Below are 24519 nucleotides of genomic sequence, written 5' to 3' on the forward strand. Positions count from 1 at the left end.
TGTCGAGTATTGAAATTGAGTTACCAGAATATGTGAACACCTGTGTCACATATTGAAAGCTGGCAAGTTTTCAGTTCATGTTATCAGGGCTCTTTGTGATGAAACAGATGCGTTCCGGTGTAGGATCAGGTTAGGCAGTCCGCATGGATGATGATGGGCGTGCTGGTTTTGTTTCCTAAAGGAACAGCTTAAACTTTTTAGAACATTCTGTAGCATTTATTCTCAAAAAAAAAAAAAAAAAAAAAATCTGTTTCAATTCATAGAACCGCTGCTAATGAGCAGCAATGGGAAAGAGCATATTTCTGGAATCCTCTGGGGCATCTGGTGATAAATAGCACTTTTGCTTGCCAGGTACAGGACTGCAACAAGGTTTTTGGCCTCCATGATGTAAATTACTAGTGTCAGAGGGTATCAGAGCTGTTTACTGACATGTTTCCGAGTGCTTGAACAACCCCATAAGTAGTCATTTGTTTTTTTTAATTTGTTGAAGATATACTGAGACTGCTTCATACAGTCACTTCTTTCAGTTGGTGTTGTCTGGTAGATTTCCTTACTACCTGCACAGATAAACTCTGTGTATGCAGAGAAGGGTCAGATTTGGGATCTGAATGCTTAGTAGACTGCTTGTTGACGTGGAGTGCTTTTAAGGCAGTGATTACGAAGAATCTTTTTTCTTTTCTTATTTTCTTCTGAGACTTAGCCAAAAAAAAAAAAAAAAGTGCAATACTGCCATACAGTAATTAGCAGTGTATTAATAACTGAATCAGCTTAATGATGCTTAGTTTCTGACAGTGGTGCAGGCTGCCAGAACTTGCTGTGAAGAGCAGAACAAGGAATGCCCACTGCTTAATTGTCTTAAAACAGACAGCTCCATAGACAAGACTTAAATTAAAACTCTTGTCAGATAGGTGTATAAGTGATCTTGGGAACAGAAGCCGGAACCAAGATGGTGGTTGTTGTCCTGGGTGAATTCTCTAATAACAGGACCTGATGTTCATTTCCTGCCCCCTTCTCCCTCGGCTTTTACCTCCCCCTCTGTTTCACTGGGCCATTTTTGCAAATGATTACTATTCTCCATAGTGTAACAGCTTCAGCGAGAAGCAGAGCATGCTCCATGGGAGTTTGGTCACTCATGGGAGGGCTGGAGTGTCCACAGGCATAGAAGAACCCAGAAGTCGAGCCTCCCATGCCCTGAGTAAGTGCTCTGGGCAGTAAGCCCCTGAGGTCCCTTTTTGTGCAGTGCTGCACCACTTTTTCTTGCTGCGCGTTGAGTGAAAATAGCTGTTTTGCACATCCCACATGGGTCTGTGTATGATGTAACCTTGTGTGGCTTTGTTCTGCCAAAATGGTGGTAGTTGCGGGGATGCACACCAAATGAGGTTTTAAGCATGTGTGGCTTTTCCTGACGAAAACACAGGCACCCTTTAAGCAACAAAGTCCTGTATTTCAAGGATTGCCAGCTTGGTCATGCCCCTCCCAGCTCTCCTGTGTTAGTTCTTTTCCAGGAGGAGAGGTAATGACTATGAGAATGACTACAAATAACCTTTCTTTCCTATTTTGTATATTCTTTTAATGAAAAACTGAGGAAAAGCAGGAACAAATTACAAATCCTTCATAACCAGCAGCAAGGAGAAAGGAGGAGTTGTTGACTTGTAGGGTGATGTCACCTGAACTGAACACTTCCATTATTTTTTGGACATTTTGAGAGTGACCATTAAGAAGCAAAGAACGTTTATTTGGTCTGTACCAGACAAAAAGGAAAAAAGGAAAAGTTTGCTCTTCTGCTTGGACTGTACCTAGTGATTGTGAAGTATTGTTTTTAACTATATTCTTCTTTCACCTCAATGGCAGTTTGGTGTTTGTCACTCTAAGTGATGTGTGGACAGTGGTACAGGTAATAATTTTCATATATAGCACCTTTCATCCAAGAATCTTTAGCAAGCTGTGTAAACACCATTGACTAAGCTTTCTAACGTCTAGTACCATTGGAAAGTATTCTGTCTGCTTTACAGATGATTTCCTGAGATAGTGGAAGGAAGCATAACCACAAAAGAATTTGAATCAGAGTCCTTGGTTCTGCTTTCCCTGTAAGAAATGCTAGAGAGGAGCTCCACCAATATTTAAGGGGACCAGGCTGGCTAAAATTTAGGAATGGGGAGTAGAGGAGAAGAGGGATAGAGAAAGGAGATTTGATGGTTCAGAATAAGGGTGGGGAGTCCTAAGAGCTCCTGCTGTGGCCCATGGGATTTTCCAGTATTCGTATATCGACAGGGAGGCAGCGCCGAGCCTAGGCTATTAGATTTACCTGTGTTTATCAGCTACATCTTTTGAGATGAAATCCAGGAGTGCTGTCACTCTTGGTGTTTCGTCAGGTTGTTTCAACCTGCGAGTGGCTATTTGGGGAGCCCTGAGCTCGATTTGGTAGGCAGTTTTATTTTGGTAGTAGTATCATAATATGAGAATTATAAATTGTAGGTAAAAGAGGTATTAATTTCTTTAATAGTCAGTACTACAAAAGCCTAGTTTTGGTGGCTTTCACTTAGGCTAAATTTAAATCACTTGAGTCATAATTTTTTGAGCTATTTGCCTGATAAGCTTTTTGAGGGAGTTTTCAGTTACAGTTTTTCAGACATTGCAGGGAACGACAATAGGACAAAAATAAATTCTTTTTCTTCCTGTGATTAAAAAGCATATTGCAACAATTTTGTTGAGGAATGGTCTTCCTAACGCTTCACAGCAGAGACTTAAAACTTAGGATGTTAGGTCTTGAGTGTCAGAGATGTGCTTTTTAGCTCTTCTAGTGAATTTAAAGTCTTAATGTCAGCATTTCTTGACTCATTTTGACTCATTTGACTCATTTTGCAGCTTTGATTATTTCAAAACGTTTTTGAATATGATACGTTTTTTATGTATTTTTGTATGTAAAGGATAATAAAACTTAGGCCTCACAAAAGGAAAGCACTGTATAACTTCTGATCAATTTGAGATTGCTGATTCCCCACCACCACCCCATTTATAGTAGATCTTCTGATAATCAGTAGAAAGACAACCATCTCAAGGCGCTGTGCTGCTTTGAAATTTCCTATTTCTTATGAAATCTTATCCTCTGTGTCAGAAAAGATAAAGGAATGCTACCTATATGTTGGAATGGGCTGAAGCATGCGTGTGTGTATGCTCTGCAATATAGACAAGGAGTTACACCTGCAAGAGAGAAGTTTGGGAAGGTGGCATCTTTTTAAAAAGCTTCCATAATCAAGAGTGAAAGACTGAGATTTTCATAGCTATTCCCTAACATTTTTTCTAACGCTTTTTTGAATTCCCATTGTTTTTGTTGAAGATCAGTGGGGCACATGAATGTATGTGAACAGAAATTTTCTGAAGTATTATTAAAACTGCAGATGAGATTCTTAAGCCTGGAGAAGAATTTGAGGTTACTGTATATAGACATGCCATAGATTAGAGAGTGATTTGTTGTTTATTTTCTGTTTGGAATGGAAGGCTTTTACTGTAAACTTCTGTTGAGTATGGTATTTAGTTTGCCAGTTCGAACACTTAATCAGTTTTCATTTGGATAATGCTTTTCTGATGGCTTTAAAGGGATACAAGCTATTTAAAAAAAAAAAAAAGCCAAACACACCTAATCCAATCTTTTTATCTTTTTTTACAATTAACACCTGAGTTTGTTAAACTTTCAATTGGTAAAAGTATGCTTTCTGTTTATTTCTCAATACTTTGAAAGTTGATAATAGCCCCGTTTTTTAACAGCAACTAGCAAGTTAGTTTGGTTTTATGCATGTATGGTCTCCTGAAAAAAATAAAAACTTTGAATGTGTCTGTAATGTTCAGCCTTAATAGCAAGGTCTTCACAGCTATTTTCCTGTTCTGTAAAGTGAGCTTTTCTATACTTGGCAGTGAAGAATCCTAGACACACAGACTCAGATTTTTAAATCTGTAGTAGCCTATGGGAGTTCAGTGCGGTTCTGCAGCAGTGCTGTATTGCCCAATCTATAGAAATTCACCCTCGCTTCATAAAAGCTAGCAGTCACAGATCAGGTTTGTACTACTCAGTGAAAATGTCTTCATTATATACAGTCTGGTCAGCCATATGGTTAGTATTTAAATAATTTATGTTGATGCAGTGTATTTATTTTGTCATCTTTAATTCAGATATTTTATTCTGAATAAAATGCAGTGTAGAAGAGGCTCAGGAAGAGCCTTGCTGTGGGAAACTGGCACTTATAGTTTAATAGGGGTTCAGTAGCTAAGAAATGTTTTACTAATAGCTGAAATCATGTGCTGACCCTTATTTCACATTAAAATGACCGGAGTTTGACACTAAGATGACAGCTGGTTAATGCAACTTGAGATTTTAAAGTGCTTGAGTATATGTAAATATTATGACTGATCTCCTAAGTGTGTTGGAAGATACTTCCAGAAATGTCCTTGTTCTAACAGTTTACTGCAGTCCCCATTTTTTGAGAATAATATTGCAGAAGATAGTTTATCTGCTGTATTCAAAGGACATAGATAGAATAATTAAGATCGTATAATTGACCTCTGTAAACAAAGATTTTGTATATTTATGTATTTTGTACTTCTAACTATAAAGAAAGAACTGTTGAGTATAAAACCTTGGATTTCAGATTTGTCTAGTTCGATCACTTAAAATAATGCTTGAGAAGTAGACTTCTTTGATGTCTGGTTTTTATATATAAATATATCATTCCTTAGAATATGCAGTAAATGGATTAATAACCTTTTGGTTTAGCTAATTCAGTCACCAGAAATATAAGGGACAAACCATTTAGGGTCAAAAACTGTAAGTTAGTGAGCAAGAGACATCATTGTATTTTGGAATGCAGTGTCACCTGTTGAATTTAAAGTACTTAAAGCTTCTTAGATTTCCACTAGTCAGAGCATTTTCATGCTTTTTTATTCCAAAACATTTTACAAAATTTTTCATGCAGTCTATCATCTTTCTTTTATATATTGCATAATGTTTTATTCTGTTGAAAAATACACAGATTTGTACAGAAATATTTATTATTTTTTGACAGAAGTAGATTAAAGAATAAGAAGCAATAAGCCAAAATGGGGTGTGGCCATTAAAGTAGGATTTGAATAAGATAGAGGAACTATTAAGGAGGCAAAACATAAGGCTCTCCCACCATCAGAAAATCCAGTGGGGAATTACGAGAGCTGGAAGGAATGAAGCTTGTTTTGCTGGGAATTTGCATCTCGTAGGTTGATTGCAGGTTCCAACTGGAGCTTTCCCTGCCATGGGGCATTTTACAGGGTGCCATATCTATGGCATAGATTATAATGTATTAGAACATGGTGGTTTTACATATTGAAATAGGTGCTTGTTCGGGCTGATGTTAAGCATTCTTCTTGCCAGGGCTGGTTTTCAGTGGATCCACACCCTGAAATGCTTGTGTGAAGACCAGAGCTGGTGCAGGGGAGGAGAGAAGAGTGAGTGACAAAGGATGAGGAGGGAGGAGCTGTGACAGCCCAACTGAGAGCAACATTGGTTTTCCCAGTAGTCTTTTGTTTGCCTGCTACCACTGTTCATGAAATTTATCAGAAACTTGCTGTCTTTTGCAGCATATCATATATGCTTTAAAAGTATTGGTATTTGTAAGTCAATCCTCAGATGAGTTTTGTAGGGTGAGAAAATAAAAAAGATTGAGAGGCAGCTGGAGAAAGAAAACACACATGGAGGATCAGAAATGGTGGTGCTGCTGTATCGAGGAGTATATCTTGAGTGGACTTCATCTTGTATTATCTACATGCACATCTGTCACCACATGGCTGCCAAATCGTGGAGGGGTGGGTGGTCGTGGGGTGTTAGCGTGCTTTGATATTCTCGAGATTCCTCTCCATCCTTCAGATTTGGGTGAAATTTGCCATTAGACCCAAAATTTGGGGTCTTGTAGGTGTGCTGGAAGAATCATGAACACAAAGGAGAAAACCTGACAAATACAAATATACATATATGTACACACAGAGGATGATGATTTGTTTTTCCTAAGATAATTGGGCTGAAAATGGGTAAGATTGAAAGTAGGCTAGAGGGAAGAGTCATAAAATGAAAAGACAGGTTAAGACTGTATGAAGAATTGTGCAGATTAACCAAAGAGAAGCACTTGCTAAATAATAATTTATTCTTTATTTTGTAGATTCAGTGTAAATTCAAACCTTTAAGCACAGAATCCAAAGGAAGGATCCTATACCAGTGCTTAGTCACCTAGAAAGAAGTACATTTAGTGGACTTAGTGCCTGACATTTCTCCAGTCATGCCATGTATTTGGGAGTTAATGAAATCAGTGGAATTCAAGTGGTGTAATTCCCAGTACTGACTCCTTGCTTTTAAATGCCCAGCCACCTGGAGAATTTGTAGTTATCAGGCTAGGTCCTCAGGCACTGCGAGCGAAAACGTTCTCATAAATGGTGGGCTTTTGGATCATACACACTTGAAGCAAAATAAATACCATGATATTCAGTGTGATGATTACACCAGACAAATGTTGTACCTACAAATGAACATGAACAGAATATAAATAGATTGAAAGGAAGGTCTCCAACTTAAAGGCATTCAGCTCATTTTGCAATGCATCAGTTTTGTGCCATTCTGAGGCACAGAAGCTGGCAGATAGTGGCGAGTTGTTCGTCAACTTGAAGTGAAGCAACTTGTTCAAGAGGCTGATTGGTGGCAGATAGGATGACACTGTGCTTAGTGATACTTTATCTGCTTTGAGGAACTAATGAACAGAGCTCTGATAGCAAAAAGTGGTCATATAAAGTTTCTGGGAAAGGAAATCAACAGCTTCAATTTAGCTGATAATCGTATCAGCCTGATTGATACTGCAGCCTGATTGATACTTTCTACGAGTATGACACATTATTCATGTCATTGTAGATAAAAATAAGTCTTCTTCCAGAAAGGAAGGAGGGAGAGCATCTGTGCAGATACTTAAGCAAGCAATGTAAAGTAAGCAAAAGTACAGCATGAGTAGATCTTTTTACAGAAGGTGTCTTGGGACAACAGTTGATCTAAGGACATCACAATTAACTTAACAGAAATAAGTCTGGCCACAGTGACAAGCCCACTGTTACCTGGTTATGCTTCACCTTCCATCGCCGCCTTTGTTTTAGTGGAGAAATGTAATGGGGATCTGAGCCCTGGGTTGAGGTGAGGTGGTGTGCTCTGGTGCTGTTTACACAAATAACAAACCATTGATTATAAGCCATAGTCAATTTAAGATTTGCTTCATCTTCTCTGCCTGAAGTCTAAATAGGAATTGCATATAGTTAAAATTAAATTGTACTCACAAGTGCTCCCATCTTACTTACGTTAACATAACATAAACAATGGATTGGATAATCATAAGGTAGACATGAATAACGTTGCACCTGGAATATTGGTGTAGCTTTGTTCTGCAATTGCATTTATGTGCAGGGGTAGCTGTAGTATCTCCAGAGACAGATCTGCTGCTACAGTAGCTTATGCTGGAGAACTTTGCAAGACTAGCAATAGGAAGCAGCAGTAGACGGTTATCATAGCCTCGAGGTGTGAGCAGTGGTTGCTGTTAGATGATTGTTTTCTTGTCAGGGTTTAAAGGACTGCTTTGTTGTAGGAGCCAAGTTCCATTGTGTGAGAGCAGGCAAGTGAAGAGCTTTCTTTGAGAGCTTTCAGGAAGTTGAAATTGATGTTGGAGCAAAATCTGGTATCCTTAATGAGTAGTTCAGCTGCCTAGCAGGAAGTGAGCCATGTGACAATCCACAGATAATTTAAATTAACTAACTTTATGAACCTGTATTTTCAACATGACCTTACCATATCCAGCCTCCTCCCCCAACAACCGAAATAAACAAACTAGACGCATAATTCAATAAAATAACTGCAGTTGGGTTTAATGTTGAATGGCAGTTTTCTGCTTGAAAGAGTGCACGGGTAATATGTATAGGGCTGAATCTTCACTGGATCATTTAAAATTGCGTAACGCTAACGGATTCTTTCACATTCTATCCACTACCACATTTTTTGTAGCAGAACTTAGTGAGTAGGGAGGTGGTTATTCATGGCTTTTTTGTTGTTGTTGTTGAAGGCATTCTTTTTTTCCTCTACTAAAAAACATCATAGACTTTTTGGAGAAGGAGGGGGATTTAATACTAACACCCCTAATCCCTTCCAATTCTTCTCAACTGTAGCACCTTCTAAAGGTTGCTGTGTTTTGAGGTTGGTTGGTTGGTTTGTTTTTTCAGCATCTGGCTAAAAATATAGTCAGTGAAGTCTGTTTATCTTGTGAATTAGTTATAACGTGCAAGTACTGTAATAGCACACTGTCCAAACTGGCCGAGTGATTATGGGCTAGCCTTAAGCAAAAGACCTCTTCCATGACTTTAGGTTTAGTTACTGTAATTACCATCTCTGAATCAGTCATTCAGATGTGCACTGAGTTTTAGTTTTGTTGATTCCAAACAAGTCTCTGATTATAGAGCAGTGCGATCAAGATAAGGACTATGTAATAGCATCCCTCTTCAAAAACTTCATTAAAACACCTCGTTAACCACTATTTCAGGGAAATCACTTCCAGTGAACATGAATATGGCAAGACTGTCTAATCTATGCTATGCGGTACCATCTATGCTGCCACTGGTATGCATGCACATTACCAAGGCGCTGAAGCCAAGCTAAAACAGTCTCCTGAGAAGTAGAGGTTATCAGTGTGAGCTTAGTACCACAACAGCGCAGTTACGAGGCTTTTAGTCTGTTTGGAGCACAGTCAGAGAGAATTCACACCTGGAGGAAGCATGAAGCCCTTTTTAGCCAAGATTAATTTGGGTAAATATACCATGTGGGCAGCTTTCCACAGCATTGGTTTCTAAGGGACTGCTTAACACCCTTGTTAATTCCTAGACTGATACAACGTGTGCATACGTTATGCAGTTTCTTTCCCCTGCAATACTATACGGAGCCCTGATGTACTGTCTATGCGTGCTATCCATGCCAGAAAGAAGGGTAAGAAGCTATGCTCAGGATGAGGAGAGCAGAACTGTTTCTTCCAGAAATACTGAGCTGGGTAGATGGGTTTGATGGTCGTAAAGCCTGGCAACCTGATACTGAGAATAAACAAGAGTCTAATCACAGTCAATGCTGACTTACTGAAATCTAGGATCATGCTTATGACTTAAGCCCCTAAACTACCTATGTACCAAAGACAGAGAATGGGATCTGCAGTACCCAGCACCTTAAGAAAGCAAAGCTAGCCAGTGATAATGCTAAAGAGAAAGATGCAAGTTAATCTGAAACAGTTAATCTAATAAGAAAAGTCATATTAAACAAATATTAAAACAAACCATGGTTCAGGTCAGAATTGTTTCTCTGCTCTCTTTAAAAGTAAATAAAACAACAGCAACAAAAAACCCAAAGCTAACTTCTTTTTCCATCAAATGTATCGCCTGACTGGCATTGGTATACAAAATAATCTTTAGGTTCTTCTTCCAAATTAGTTTATACTTTGCACATTTTGAAACAAATTCTTTTTTTTGTTAAAAGTCACAGTACCTTTTACATGTTTTGCCTTTTTAACTGTTACATAAAATGTTCAGTTTTGTTAATTTATGAGAATATACGTAATTTGCTAGATATTTCCCAGTATTTATTAAATCTGCATTATAGGAAACGATTCAAGCTACAGTAAGCTATGAGCTCTGGTGTTTTGAAGATGGCTTTAATGGTTCTTTTGTGAATTTTATTTCCATTTCCAGCACCTGGCCTCACTGGAATTGTTGGAGGGCGCCCCAGAGTGTAAGTTAACTTCTGATCATTAACTTCTTGTAATGTGTGATGACGGTGTTCCTACCACTCACCATCACAAGCTTCCCCACCTTGAAACAGCAACCACGGAAGCAACTAAAGTCTTTCCAGTGCACACTATGCTTAATAACTGATAACAAGATAATAGTGAGTGCTACAAGATATGTATGCAACTAGTAAAATTCTTTATTGAATTATTGAATATGAGTTACATAAGTCTCTGATCAGCTCATAACAATGTCTTTGCTTAATGAGCTGTAGAGAACTTTAAATTTGACTTTATGGCAGGGCAGTAGCTCAAGCGTGTGCCAATACATGCAGATTTCTGGACCAGATTTCTCTTGTACCTGTTAGTTTGGCATATGGGCACAGCAAATTTATGTCTGTACCAGCCCACTTCACCTAGAAATGTGAGGTCAAGTGTCCCAGAACATCCCAAAGATTGTTATCATGAACCCATTACGTGAGCAAGCCGAACAGAATAATGTTGAGCATATTAAAAAAAAAAAAAAAAAAAAAATCCTGGTTTGATTCAGTACTTTTCTATGGCTAAAATCTGCTGGTGATTTATATGCTCACCTTTCCATACTTACTCATGAGAGCATCTAAAACTTTCCTGTCCCTAAGCAAATACTTCGGTATGTCTGTCTTGCATATGGAGATGGGGGAAGAAACTGTAGACGTATTTCCAGTAGCTCTGTGTAACTAGCGTAGATATCAATGTGGCGCTAATCACAGTGCAATAGACTTCAATGTCATGAAGTGCATCCTTTTTCAAGAAAATATTTTCACTATTTTGGCTATTCCGCCCAAAAAAATTTTCTTTCTTTTTTTTTTTTTTTTAACAAAATCTTACTTTCTTAATAATGAAATTTAAGGAATTTCTGCACTTCTCAGGCTTTCCAAAATTGTTTGGAAAACCATTGGTAATCATGGCTAAATAGCTTTTAATTTCCAAGTGTTTGTCTAGTGTATGAATAATCTAAAGATGTATGATCTGACATTTTCATTAATTTCTGGTTAAATGCATTTATGCTTGTTGTTTTATGTGTCTAGGTCTCCAGTTTTGAAGCCATTTTTCTTCTATTATCCCAAAAGCAATGTTCAGGTAGGACTTACTGCTTAAAGCCTGGTCTGTTCTCTTTGAAGTCATTTGAAAAGTTCTGCTGACTCTGGCATTTTTCAGTGACTTTGAGTCCTAAAACTGCAAAGTATTCTGGTAATTTTGATTAAAAAATATTTTCCCAGAGACTAATGTTATCACACAGAATGTTTTACAACAGTTGAACTTGCCAACCTTGCATTTTAATTGCTGTGAATTTTGAAATACCTTGCATCAAAACGGAATATCTCTTTTCAGGTTCCTAGAATTGTAGGTTTGAATTATTTTTACTGCGTTTGCAAAGAATGCTTATGAAAATTATGTGTTTGTTGAAAGTTAATGGTTCCTCTTTAAAGAGAAGGCAGTTGGGTGTTCAGAGAGTTGAACGTTAATCTTGTGAACCTGACACATCTTCTGACTTTGGGGGGGTGTGTCTACTTTTTTGTGTACACTACTGGAAATACACTTTTAAAATCAGTGTATTTCCTGATTCATGCAGGTTTTACCTTAACAGAGAGTTGGGTCTTTTCCTTCCAAATACCCTGTCTGTAAAAACGGGAGTAGTAATTTCTGCTCTTACCTACATTACAAAAGCTGTAAAATTATGAAAGCCTGTGAGACTATTGTGATGAGCATCATGGAGGAGCCTGTGAATGAGATCTATCTTTCTGGCCCTATTCAGTTCACAACAATAGTTTCTTTCAGTCTGAGAAGTTATGGTTCAGATGAGTAGGCAGTCCTAGGTGAGAAATGACAGTGTAAGACGAAACGTTGAGCTAGAGCCCTACTTCTTTTCTGTTATGAATGTACTTCTGTAGGTTGAAGTCTTCAAGATAAACTTGAAGAAACTGGTTTTACTGAAAACGTAAAATGTTTGGATATATAAATGTTGGTCTCTGCTTTTCTGAATGCCATGAGATACTAATCTATCCTTTGGAGACTGCGGACAGAACTGCATATATGCCCTTCTTTTTCAGAGGCCTTTAACTGACACTTAGCTATTGCATGCATCTCATGCCAAGGCATCCTAATAATGATGCTTCGCACTCAGTAAGAGCTTTCTCACTCATTCACCATCAAGAAAGTGGCCAAGGGCCAGGATGTTGGTCTGTGTTAGACCACAAGTATTGTGACAGGCTTCTGCTTAGGGTGATGAAGAGAAGCCTTAGGAGCACAGGCAGCAAATGAAGGGGGAGGGGGAGGGAGAAAGCCAGCAAACAAAACCCAATTGATTAAAAAAACAACTTTGTAAAAAAATTATCAGTAATCAATTTAAGTATTCTAAGCATTTCAGAAAAGGATTGTTTCATTTTAATTTTTAACATGCATGCAGTGCTTAGCACAAATAAGCCCCAGTGTTACATTTTTGTTTGAGTACTACTCTGCGTTAGTGGGAAATAATTTAAGATTAATTTTACAGAGGAGATGCTATTTAGTTATTAAAACCAAGTTTATAAACTCTGCATAGTGGAAAAGCATTAAAAAAAAAAACCCGCCTTGTCATTTAAAGAAGTTTAAGTACTTATTTTTATGGTCACTTACATTTTGCTTTATACAAATGGCTTGTCTTTGCCAAGTTTAATATGAAATTATTATTTTTATGGAAGTTTAACCTACCCCTGTTTTGTTCATCAAATTAAACGTAAACTTACTAACTAGCACTGTGTTCCAGACTTGGTAAAACGCTGTTGAGATTAAATAGTAACCTAATTTAGCAGGGAAAGAAAGCAGTGTCTCATATACTCTTTTCAGTACAGAAAATCAAAATCCTTGCTCTAGGTAACTAATCTGATGAATGCACTGATACGCTATTAACAAAATGCCATGTGACCTATCACTATTGTACTGCAGTAATATTAAAGGTTATGTAAAAGTGTGGTGTAAGTGATTTAAGTCCTGGATTCAAAGTTTTAGCCATGTATTAACAACAGTGGTCTAGCTAGAGATTACAGAGTAAATAAGGTATGAATTAACTACTTTTCTAGATTGGAAGTTCAGTTACAAAGAGTCTAGTTGCTCTAGTTCAGCATTTGACCTATAACAAAAAAAAACTCCATAAGGAGATTTTCAGACATGTTACCATTGCCACAGTGGGTTCTTTTGTTTTGTGTTTGATAACACCTCTCAGGGTGTCAGTTTGGATTCAATATCTCGTTTGTTTCCACTGCTCTTATGCAATTGTCCTGATTTTATCATAGATCAGCAGTGGTTTCACAGTGCAAACAATAGTTATTTTCCATGTGTGCCTTTTCATGTTTAAAAAGTAACCTAAAACTTTTCCCTAGGGAGAAAAATTCCTAAAAAACCTACTGAAGGCAAGAACAGCTTTTCTGAAAAATTTTTTTTTTTTAATCTTCCTCTTGCATAAGCATTGGAGGCCTTTGTCACTATTAGTTACTCTCTAAGAACTATCGTAAGAAAGAGGGCTGAGTAGAATTATCTTGCATTTGCTGACAGCTGAGCACTGATAACTGCTGCAGCTAAGTTGGTGTATATTGTTTTGTTGTGGCAGTGTAACCTGATTGTATGTCTGAGTCTTTAGTACTGGGAGTCTCCAATGCAGATGAAATGGATGCAGTTGATTTTTCTACGTGATTGTGCTGTATGATTTAACCAGAGAAACCTTTGCTTTCATCTTAAGTGAATAGCCCAGTCAGCTAATGAAATAGCACACTTGACTATGTATTTTTTCAGATTTCTTTGGGGGTGGGCAGGCAGGGAGAGCTCATCATGCAAGATGAACAGCCTGGCATTTTTTCATTTCATATTTTCATCTCAACATAAACCCAAAATATCCAGTATTAATTTATTTTTTGTAAGTCACTTTCACAAAATTTATTTGAAGATGAATATAGGATCCAAAGAGAATTTTGTCATTAATACGGACAGTGACATTAAGAAGAAAAGGGGATTATATCATGGAAGAGCTGGAAGCTTTCAAGTTTTGGGATCCAGCTGTCAAGAGTTGTGACACAAAATTCAATGTAGTGCTGCTGTGTATAGAGAGACATGGCAAGAGAGGGATTTGTCTTCCTTTAAAACATACCCAACTGGATAGAGCATTTCTTTGATTTTTATGCTTTTTTCAATTTCTTTTAGGTTTATAATGGATCATTATTGTTATTGTGACTTTTTAAAAGGGAGCGACAGAACCTTATCCGTAAAGCTGTTACTGAAAATGTGCCAGATCAATATTTAATTAGAAATATACTTTATTTATTCATGTCGCACTGGATTTCGACTTTGACAGTTTGAAAATGGGTGTTTTTTTCCAGATCAGCCTATTTTTAAATGGGCAGCATGTTGAGACATTTGAGGAGGATCTTACGTTTACATCAGATGAGGTTGTTTCATTTGATCCACCTAAGATTAGTAGTGAATTGAAAGGTATGTTCATCTTTTTATTTGTGAATGTATCATTTGCTGTCTTTGTCCTGGAAAATCATGTGCTAGATTTTGTCTGTGAAATACATTTTAACCTCTTTATACTATATATTTTTAAGTCCATTGCAAAACACTTAAGCTACTGTTCTTGGAAGGAAGGAGGTTAGCATCACACAGTATAAAAAATGTATTTGAGACTATAACAAATATGTAAGTAAACTGTTATTCAAAAAACCTAAGCCTTAGACACAACTGAAGACAGTTGAACGCTGTCTTGAAATTGAAACATGGTTTCAAAGTATACTGCAATCTTACTTTGTTAATCCTGTAAATAGTTGGTTTTACCTTACATCAAAATACTTGTGTTCAGAATGGAGGACAGACTTATAGAATGCTTATCATTTAGATAATTAAAATTTGGCCGTATTCCATATGGCAGCCTTCACAAAACGAACAAGAATGGGATCAGTCTGGAACTAGTGACTTTTAAAGAAAACACACTAGGCTAATGATCCAGCATGATAATTCCTGTGTTGCCGTTAGACTTGTCTAACCAAATTCTTTGCAAAAAGAAAAGAAGAAATTTGAGAAGGGCAAAACAGTGAGCTGAATGGAGCAGGTCAGGATGTCTACAGTGAAAAGGAAGTGTTCAGAGTTTTTCATTCAAGCTAGGTACTAGGTTACAGATTATTGAAAGTGCTAGACATTGAAAATTTTTATATTCTTTCTAATGGCAGAACTATATACAGTATTTCTTAACGTATAGCATGCTTCATAATTCCCTTTTGGTCTAAACAGAATCTTTATTACCTTATTCTGGCTCACCAGAGAAATGAGAGAATTAATTTAAAGCTGTGGATAGATATTTTCAAATCTAAATCAGGTGACTGTACCTAAAGATTACTTCTTAGAAATATTTCTAAAAATAATACTAATGCTGAAAGAGTAATTCAGGTATTTAAGTGTGTATACTCAAAAAATTAATGCTGTGAAGGCACCAATATATTAAGATTTATTCTGGATTCCAGATATAGGTGAGTAGTATTTCTCAAAACTGGTAATAGAATAGTGTAACAACTAATTACAAGTTAGTGGGGAATGTTCTGTATCATGTAGAGAAACTCTGAAATACACATATGACTATGTGTTTATTGCCATTTGAAAGTCACTGATACTGGATGCCTGATTTTCCCCATCTATTCAAACATCTCTTCAATGCAATGATTTGTGTCGCGCAGAAACAAGTTAAACTCCTAAGTATGTTTTCAGCTCTTATGTCTGTTGCAAATCTAATGTCACACCAGAATCTTTCTGATACCTGGGAGTTCCCAGGAGGGCAGTGGGGGATTCACACCATCAGACTGGGTAAGTTAAGGAATAGGAAGTCATTTTCTGTTTAATAAAGGGGTTAGCAAAGTCACCTTCAAGGTGACTACAATGCTAAATATTGGAGAAACAAAAAGCTATTGGACTCCCCCTCTTATCATTTGAGAAAACTTTCTGAGGTGCCTGACATCAGCATTTAAGTACTGAACTGTTCAGGCTTTATTCAGGCAAAACTCCATTTCTGAGGGACAGCAGAGCTCCTCTGGTTGTTTCCTCTGAGAAGGATCTCTAAACTTTTGCCCTTAGTTGTAAATAGAAGTGTTTTCTGTATGTGACTAAATACCTACTTCTGTGGCTTAATGCATGGATGGCATGGATGAGAAATAGACAAATGAGTTAGACTGTAAAAGGAGTAACTTCTGCGAAAACATTTTCTGTCAGCATTTAGGAAGGAGGAAAGTATTTTTCTTAGTTTCATGGTTATCTCAAGTGTGAGGGATTGTTAGTTGTCTTTGAACAGATAAGAGAACTATGCGAAAATGGATTTCAAAAATGCTGCTAGATGTGGTTCTGGGAGGGTGGAATCTGAATTTACCATTTGCCCTAGCTTTAAAGGGAATTCTTTTGTAGATTTGTTTAAGATGTTTATTAAATGAAAACAATTTCCTGATAAACAGATCATGAAGGATAAATCAATTAGGGTAATAACAAATGAGAACACCGAAACACTGTCTTTAACTGGTTTTGTTTAAAGGGAGACTGTCAAAGACCGTCTATGTGAAATGTCTGATGGAGAAGAGACTTCTACAGCTTGTACAGTTTAAACATCGTCAAACTTCAACCTTTGAAGAAACACTACATTTTTTTCTCTTGAGTCATGTATTGAAAAAAACCTCTTAAAAATAAGGGGATTTCTGTGGTGTGTGAAGTGTGGTAGTCTTGTCCAAAATGAACAATGAGCTTTAGATGGACTTTTTCAGATCCGCTCCTGATGGAGTTGTTTAATCAAAAATAATATTCCCCAACTAAATAAATACAACCTTTACTATTTTCTGCCAGTTTTCATGGCACGTTTCTGTTTGCATTTTTCATGGAAGTGAACATGGAAAAGACTGTGAGGATCAAGCTCAAAACAAACCTCCTTTGTTAACTCCTTCATTGTATGCTTTCACCATTTCAAATTTCATTCTACCATGACTAACAGTGAAGACTAAACTATAATCACTCTTTCAGCTCATCTTTGACAGCGACCTAATCTACATTCTAAAATTTAAGTCTTACTTAAAGCAGTTTAACATTGATATGTTGTTGTTTGGGGTGTGAGTAGGTGGATCAGAAAGATCTGATCCAGCTGTGCCGGTAGAAGAGGTTGCTGTGCTGAGCCCTCAGTTGTTTGTTACTGTTTTCCCTATTACTGCCACTCAAATGTGCCAGTAAGTAGCTACTCTTGCCTGACCTGTTTCAACCAAATAAGTACCATGAACTAAGATACACTATACAAATTATGTGTCAATGTTGTAGTGAGGCATTTTTGTCATTCACAGTCTCTACCACCCTATACCCAAATGAACTTTTGGGTTCAGCTGCCACTGCCATAGACTTGCAGCCTCCCTTTCTTATAGGGACAGTAAAAACTGCAGCCAGTAGGACTTGGACATAGTTCCTCTCTTACCCAGCTTTGCCAAAGCTCTCTGTATCAGCCTGGCTCATGTCTGAGGATTAGCAATTCTCTGTGGACAGAAAGGAGTTGAAGGTAATGGCGATTTGGCTGGGGTTGGGTTTTTACCTCATCACTTGACACAGTTCAGAGCGCTGTCTATCCATGCCTTAGTAGTAGGTGCACTTTAAATCATACTGGAACTTACCACAGTGTTAATTTTGATTTTAAGTATAATTTAGACATTAATTGGTATTTTGTGGTTGAATTTAAATCAGTGTAATTGGACTTCTTAATATAGTCTGCCTTTGGCCAGCATTCTATATGTGGCACATTTAGAGCATAATATCTTTAGTGTTGGGTCTTTCAGTCCCTAAAATTAAAAAAAAAAAACCTAAACAACACAGTAGTTTTATATCCTCAGCAGAAGCAATAACAATACAGAAAAGGTAGACTGCATTTTCAAATTGCATTGTATCTTGCAACATGAAGTTCGTCCAACAAAATTGGTTTACAAGACCCTCTCTTCAATTCCTTAAAATTTGACAGTTTTTAACACATTAGACTGAAATTTTCTGTGACAAGCATGTGCCCAGGACTGAATTGTTTGGTGTGTTACACAAAAAAACCCAAAAAATTAAGTTTTGGACTTTTGTCAGTTGCTTCCTGTGGCTGCCACCAGTAGCTGTAGCAGCAGCAGTTGTGACAGAAGGCGAAGCAGGAAGACTGTTGCTTCCCTGCTCTGAATGTTCCCTCTACTGGTGTCCAAGGAGCAGAGAGGGGGAGAGCTGCCACTTGAGTGCGGAAGGATGAGAAAACGACAGGAAGGGGACGGAGGAGAGGGCAACTGAGGGGTGAGAAGACTACTGCGAGTCAGGAGCGTAGAGGAGTCTGTTAGAGATGCTGGGACTGAAAAGCCAGGAATAAAAGGAGAGCTGATAGGGCTGACAGGGAGAGCCATAGGGAAGTTGGATCAGAAGCAAAACTGGCTGGAAATTGCTAGATTCTCACCGCCTAAAAACTGGGATGTAATCTACGCTTCAAGTTTCAGTATTATGCTGCTATCAGCAAATAACTGAAACTCGGTGGCAAAGTGAGCGCTTCATCTCTCACTTTGGGGAACAGAAACTAGAAGGTGACAGCCTACTACTTTTAGTAATCAATGATTGCAAGAGGTCTGTGCCATGTATCTTAACCATCAAACCTCGTATATAAACTGTGAGATTGAATTTCTGGATTTGGGCAGGAGTGGGTTTGCTTTTTTTGATATGTAAATGGATAAAAATAATACTTAATATGAACTTTGTTCAATGAAGTGCAACAATCTTTGTTCCTAAAGGCTTGAAAGTCCAATACTCAGACATTGACAAGTTAAAAAATTAAGATTGGCTTCCTATAGAGCATGCATTTATGACCTTTTTTTAGGTAATACTAAGATATTTACAAAATTAGTAATTTGAAAAAAAAATCTTATGTTTCTTCTATGCAGCTGAATAAGTAACTGTTATAACAGTGCGTATGAAAGTGAGAGACACGTGTTGTTTTGAAAAGGAATTTTAAATTGTGACTGTTTTCTACAGACATTATCAGAATAAACAGACATTACAGAATTATCAAGACAGTAGCAACTACATGTATTTTCCACCTGCACTGGAAGCAGAGAGATATGTGTGTTAAGGGGACAAAAATTGTCAGCTAGTCAAGAAATGACAAGTAGCTGCTCTGCCTCCTTCAGAGATACCACATTGCTAAGACCAAGACGAATTTTCATATTCAAGGGTGGTGGAAGAGGGGATGCCTGGCACAGCATTTGGCTGTAAAAAGGTAAAAGGGGTTTGGGAGATGGAGCAGGAGGGATCAATTTTGTCATTTTGGCCCCAGCCTCACCTCTTGTTCTCTGAGTGTTCCTGTGAGAAGAAAGCTTTGGAAATGTTTTCAGGAGTACTACAAACAATGCAAAAATGATACACTTAAAGTGATGGTTACTTCTTCAAAACGTACTATTATTTGTAGCTATCATTAAAATGTATTCACTTTTATATTGTATAGATCTGCCAAGCGGTCCACATACTTATCGCTTAGAAGATCTTGCCTATACTAGAAGTGGAGACAAAGGCAACTCTGCAAACATAGGTATTTTTCTTTTTCTTGCTTTCTGAAGTGATGTAAGATTCTTAAATAAGAGTTACGTATCAAGTGCTCTTAATTTTTTTTGAAATCTCTCACATCACTTTTTTTTTTTAATTGTTTCTGTGCTGAAACAAAAACAAAATCTGTATAAAACAAGGATTTTACTAATGAAATATCTGTAGTTTTCTGGTTAGCAGCTGTTGAAATCTGAGGTACTAAGAAAAAATCCTTGCATGTCATACTACAAAGGAAGATCTTTGTTTAGGGTTTCAAAGTTGAGCTCTCCAAAGTTAAGAAATGCCTTTTTAAGGTTTCCTTTACACATTAGTTGCTACTCCTTCATGTGTATGTGTTATGTAATAATAATCTCTTGGTTGTCTGATCATATTTCCACACATGAATTTTGTAACATGTATATGGCTAAAACATTGTCAGTGTTAGGAAATACCAAAGTTGTTCTTGCATGTAAGAGAATGTTTTTAATTACATTGTTAATCCAAATGGTATATTTCAGTGTGCAGTCTCTTTACATTGATTTTGCTGCTTCTTGCATTGTTTAATAATTCCTTCTATTCCTTACTTCTGCATGCAACAATTGGCTCTCTTACTTGTTGGAAGATGAGAGCGTGTGGTGTACAAAGCTCAGTATGAATTAAAGGTGCGTTTGGGATTTGATTTGCTATTAGCTGTCGTGCTAGAAGTGATGAATTTTGTTCATTTATATTTAGGAATATAGTTTTCTTGTCCTTGTTTGTGAAACTGGTTTTTGGGTTGAAGAATGAAGGAATGTTGATTTTTTTTTTTTTCTTTTTTCTTTTTTTTTTTCCTTTCCCATGGTTGACCACTGTTGCACTGTTGCCAAATCATAATGGTGCATAGCTAATAGACTTCCTCAGGTATAAAGACACTACTGCTTTATTAAGGAACAACAGTAACAACAACAAACTTGACCTCTAAGATTAATTTAGCTTTGAAGTCCACAGATAAAAAGATCTCTGTGACACAGATCTGCTTTCCTGATCCTGCTGTGGAACCTCAGCTTCAGCATAAAGTTACCTGAAGCTTATGAAAGTGTATTTACAGCAATAACAATGTAATTGTGATTTCTCACACTTACGTCAGGATCTTATGCAAGGAGTGAGGCAAGGACCAAACCTTGAGTCACTGATCATGCCTTATTATGGTTAATTGCAATTACTTGTCTAAGTCTTGCAAACCATTTAGGGGAAGAGAACTGCATGTAAGTTGTTTGTTGCGATGTTGTTGTTCTTTAGGTGTCTTTCAGTGGCAGGGACGTTTGCAGCCAGAAAAGGTTCAATAATCACTTAGTCTGGGAGCATTCTTTCATGTCATGCTCCACACTACCTCTCTACTGACAGAGGGAAAGCTGTCATACTATTGTTTTTTGTTCAGGAGCTCATTAAAGAGGATCCATATGTACAGTTTCAGTAAGAGGAGGATCTCAAATCAGTTTTGAAAGAATAAATACAAATTGGTTTTAACAGCTCCTATTCCAACTAACACCAGTTATACCAAACAGGTGTGATAGCTCGGCATCCCCTCTACTATCCATACCTAAAGAAAACTTTAACGGCTCAAGCCCTGGAGAATTACTTCCAACACCTTTTAGAGCGAGAAAAACCCGAAGAAGAACTAGTAACAAGGTGAGTAGCTTGCTGCTCGGTCCACAGTTGTACGGTAGATACATGATGGTATCAGAAGTTGTCTTAAAGTATGTTAACATAAATATTGCAAACCTGTGTGTATTGTCTTCAATATTTTTTATGTATCTTTCTTTGCCTTTTTAAATAACAACTTGAGCAATAGTCATTGAAAAAGAACATGAACTTGAGCATCTCCTGAAGTCGGACAAAGGCAGTGAATCCGTTTAGTGAAGGCATTTAAATTCCCAGAACTAGGATATTATTGTTGGGGCTATTTCTTTGTTCTGTTCCAGTACAGAATGTCTCTACAAAATAGAAATAACTTCTAATGTCCTTTGAGAAATGTATCTTTCCATTGTTTTTTGAACCATTTGGGGACTGCAGGAGCCTTAATAACTGAAGCCTCCTAAGCCTCAGAGCCACTGTAGATCTGGGAGTTTGAAATCCCTAAAAACACTACCTAAAAGACATTACAGCCAGCATAGACTGGAGCCCAAACTTACCTGATCTTCCATCAGAAACATGCCTCATCCTATCCCTTCTCTGCAGAACATTTTAATCTACATGAAGTTCACTCACTTTAAAGTATTCCTTTGAGTACCCCACTCTCGCTCACTTTTTTTGCCACATATACCAAGCCAGAATTTAAAGAAAAAACTACAGCTAATTTCCCTTTTTAAGATATGAAAGAGAATACATCCTAAACAGGACACTTTTACCTGGTATTCATCTACAAAACAATAACCTCTGCTAGCAGACAGCATATGTAACATTTTTGTTTTCATGGTATCTTTGGCTGATGCTCAGGGTCCTTCCTGGGGACAGGCAAGTGAAACATATACTGTTCTTGTAGCATGAGATAATAGGGCTCGTTCTCCTAAGGATGTCCAGTAGAACAGTCAACAGATTTTAAACCTTTGTTTCTCTTTAAAAACAAACAAAAGCTTAGTATTGCAAAAAACCATTCAGTCTTTTAAAACCTGTTTTGATAGAAAGTCAATTATTCTGCAAATATGGAGATTCTGCCAAAATCATTATATATTTCCATGGGTGATGGATAAACTGTTAAGTGTCTTTTTGCTTGTTCAAAGAGCTTGAGTCAGAAAGGTATAGCTCAAAGCTCAGAGAGAGCTTGGAGTTTTTTTTAACCCCTGATCTTTGAGTTGTAAGTGCTGTTCTTTTTCTTCTTAAGCAGCTCAGTGCAGATCTTACCCACTGTTTCCTAAGTGCTAACAAATCTATGTATCTAATAGATTGTGATACCAAGAAATGTAATTGAATTTCCTCTGAAACACAGCAGAGAAGGGAAGAAATAAAAAATGTCATGCCTCCTAATGATACTTTTAGAAATTGATTCATTGTCGTTCCTTAATGCTGTTTATGTTCATAAATAAAAGTTGAAATTTGCTGTGTCTGGATGAAGCCAATTTATTTTGATTAATTAGATTATTTGTCCTGGTTTTGGCTTTCTTTAGTGATGTGATAATGGAGCTCTGTGAGTGAATTGAAAAACTACGGAGGAAAAAGAACAAATCCTTTTGTGGAAATATTTAGGATTATAAGGATTATGCTCATGTGCTTCAGATTGTATAGTTTCTTTTTAAATTACTTGTTTATTTTTTTGCTTTAACTGTCATAAAAAGGGCTATCTTACTCTTTCATTTTCCTTTATTTCCTTTATTTAAATTGTGAGTGGTTAAAAAATATGTATTAGTTTCGCTACTAAAAACATACTGACCATGGCTCTGCCTCACTGCAGAACTGAGATTGTCAGCCAGTTGCCTTTCATTCTTTTTCATTAAAGCTATTAAATAGGTGTACTGAACAGAGAAAAGGTGGGATTATTTTGATAGAGAAAACTGAAAACTCATAAACTTCCAGATTTTCAGGTAACACAGTAACAAAAGATTGTCTTTCAAACCCTTCCCCCCATACCCCAAAGCCCCAAACCTATGTGATTGCTCCCCCCGCTATGTAGAGTACATTCTTAACAGTTAATCACAGTTTTTCTTGGGCATAGGATGATGCACAAGGTCAACATGAAAGCTCAGACCAATCTAAGTGAGGGTAAGGAAGAGATAGCAGTATTCAGACAGAAATTTGCTCAAAGTTTAGAAAAGGATGTCAGTTTGTCGAATTCTGATTGGTACCATCATTAAAAATAGTATCAATGCTGTAGTAAGATAAGCAGCTAGAAGATCATACTACATGTGAAAGGTTTTGGGTTCGGTTTTTTTTTTTTTCCTTTAGCCATCTTGCCATGTGTGTTACTGCTAGGTTATCTGTATGGTGTTTTGTATACAAGACTCTTATAAATTGAGATCTGATAATCTTAAGAAATGGAATAAGAAACTTTTCATTTAGTGGTATTAGGTCAGTCATTTAAGAAGGATAGTAAAATTATTCTGTGAGAATTTGCTGGTTTCATCTTCTGAAATATGGTTATGTTCATGTTTTGAGAGCGTTCCAATGCTCGGAAATAAAAATATGACAGCTGATTTCTTCTTATGGGATATTTTTACTAAAAGCTGAAGAACAAGAAATGTGGATACTGATGCTTCTAGATTACTTTTTTGTATGTATATTTATTTATTATGGGGAAAAAAATGACTTCTCTACAGTATCTCTCATATGCAAATACCTCTTTTAGCCTATGGGTTCAGTTCCTGCCTTCCTCTGATGGGAGGAATCCTGTCTGTTTCTTGCAATTTTTGTACCATTATTATTTCCATGCATTTTTAACAGGAAATTCACAGGGAAACCTGATTTCTTTGAATATGTACAGACAGTGCTTTAAAGGAAGTAGTTAAGCAGGCACCCCATTGTGCATAAGCATAGGAGTTCAGCTAGAACAGTGAATTTTCCTTGTTTTATTGGTTTCTGTCACAGCCTTAGTATTCTTTGAAGGGTTTATTTGTTTTCTGTGCTTTTTAAAAGCAGCTCTTAAAACTTTTGATTGAATTGTACAATTAGATAATATTTTCTTCTTTTTAGATCTCAGTTAATTAAACTTAAGTTGTTTAATTATGCTGGGTAAATGCATGCCAACATTTTGGTTGATGTATTGTTGCTGCTTAAGACTATTATGATCGTTATAGTGTTTTTTCTCTTTTTATTGTGGGAGTGTATTTTTTGTGCAGAAATATTTTGGATGCTCAGATGCTTCAAACGGCCTTAAAATATTGAAAATGCTGCCCTTTGTGTATTATTTTGTAATCCTAATTTTAGCTAGAGTATTTTACTGTAAATATTTCCTCCAAGTACTTGAAGTGAATGTGCCATTCTGTGATGTTCCAAATTAAGATCTGTTGCTTGTATTACATACTCCCTTTGCCAGAATTATTGGAGAAAGTGAAATGAAATTCTTTTACTCTTTTTGTCATTTGCTTCTGCTTTTGTAGGCTCCTCAGTTTCTCTCCTGATTTTTTTTAAATGA

General features: G+C 37.0%; 1 protein-coding gene across 1 annotated transcript in view; it reads left to right on the forward strand.

Annotated features, from left to right (window-relative positions):
* The window catches only part of LOC104083636, a 50885-nt gene that overhangs the window by 22919 nt on the left and 3447 nt on the right, over window positions 1-24519 (forward strand). Inside the window, exons 6-9 of the mRNA XM_009587172.1 lie at window positions 14022-14082; window positions 14198-14309; window positions 19339-19422; window positions 20960-21083. Of these exons, the coding sequence (XP_009585467.1) occupies window positions 14022-14082; window positions 14198-14309; window positions 19339-19422; window positions 20960-21083 (381 nt within the window). The remainder of the gene's footprint in view (window positions 1-14021; window positions 14083-14197; window positions 14310-19338; window positions 19423-20959; window positions 21084-24519) is intronic.

Source organism: Fulmarus glacialis, unplaced genomic scaffold, assembly GCF_000690835.1.
Source record: "Fulmarus glacialis isolate BGI_N327 unplaced genomic scaffold, ASM69083v1 scaffold29841, whole genome shotgun sequence".
Lineage (NCBI taxonomy): Eukaryota > Metazoa > Chordata > Aves > Procellariiformes > Procellariidae > Fulmarus > Fulmarus glacialis.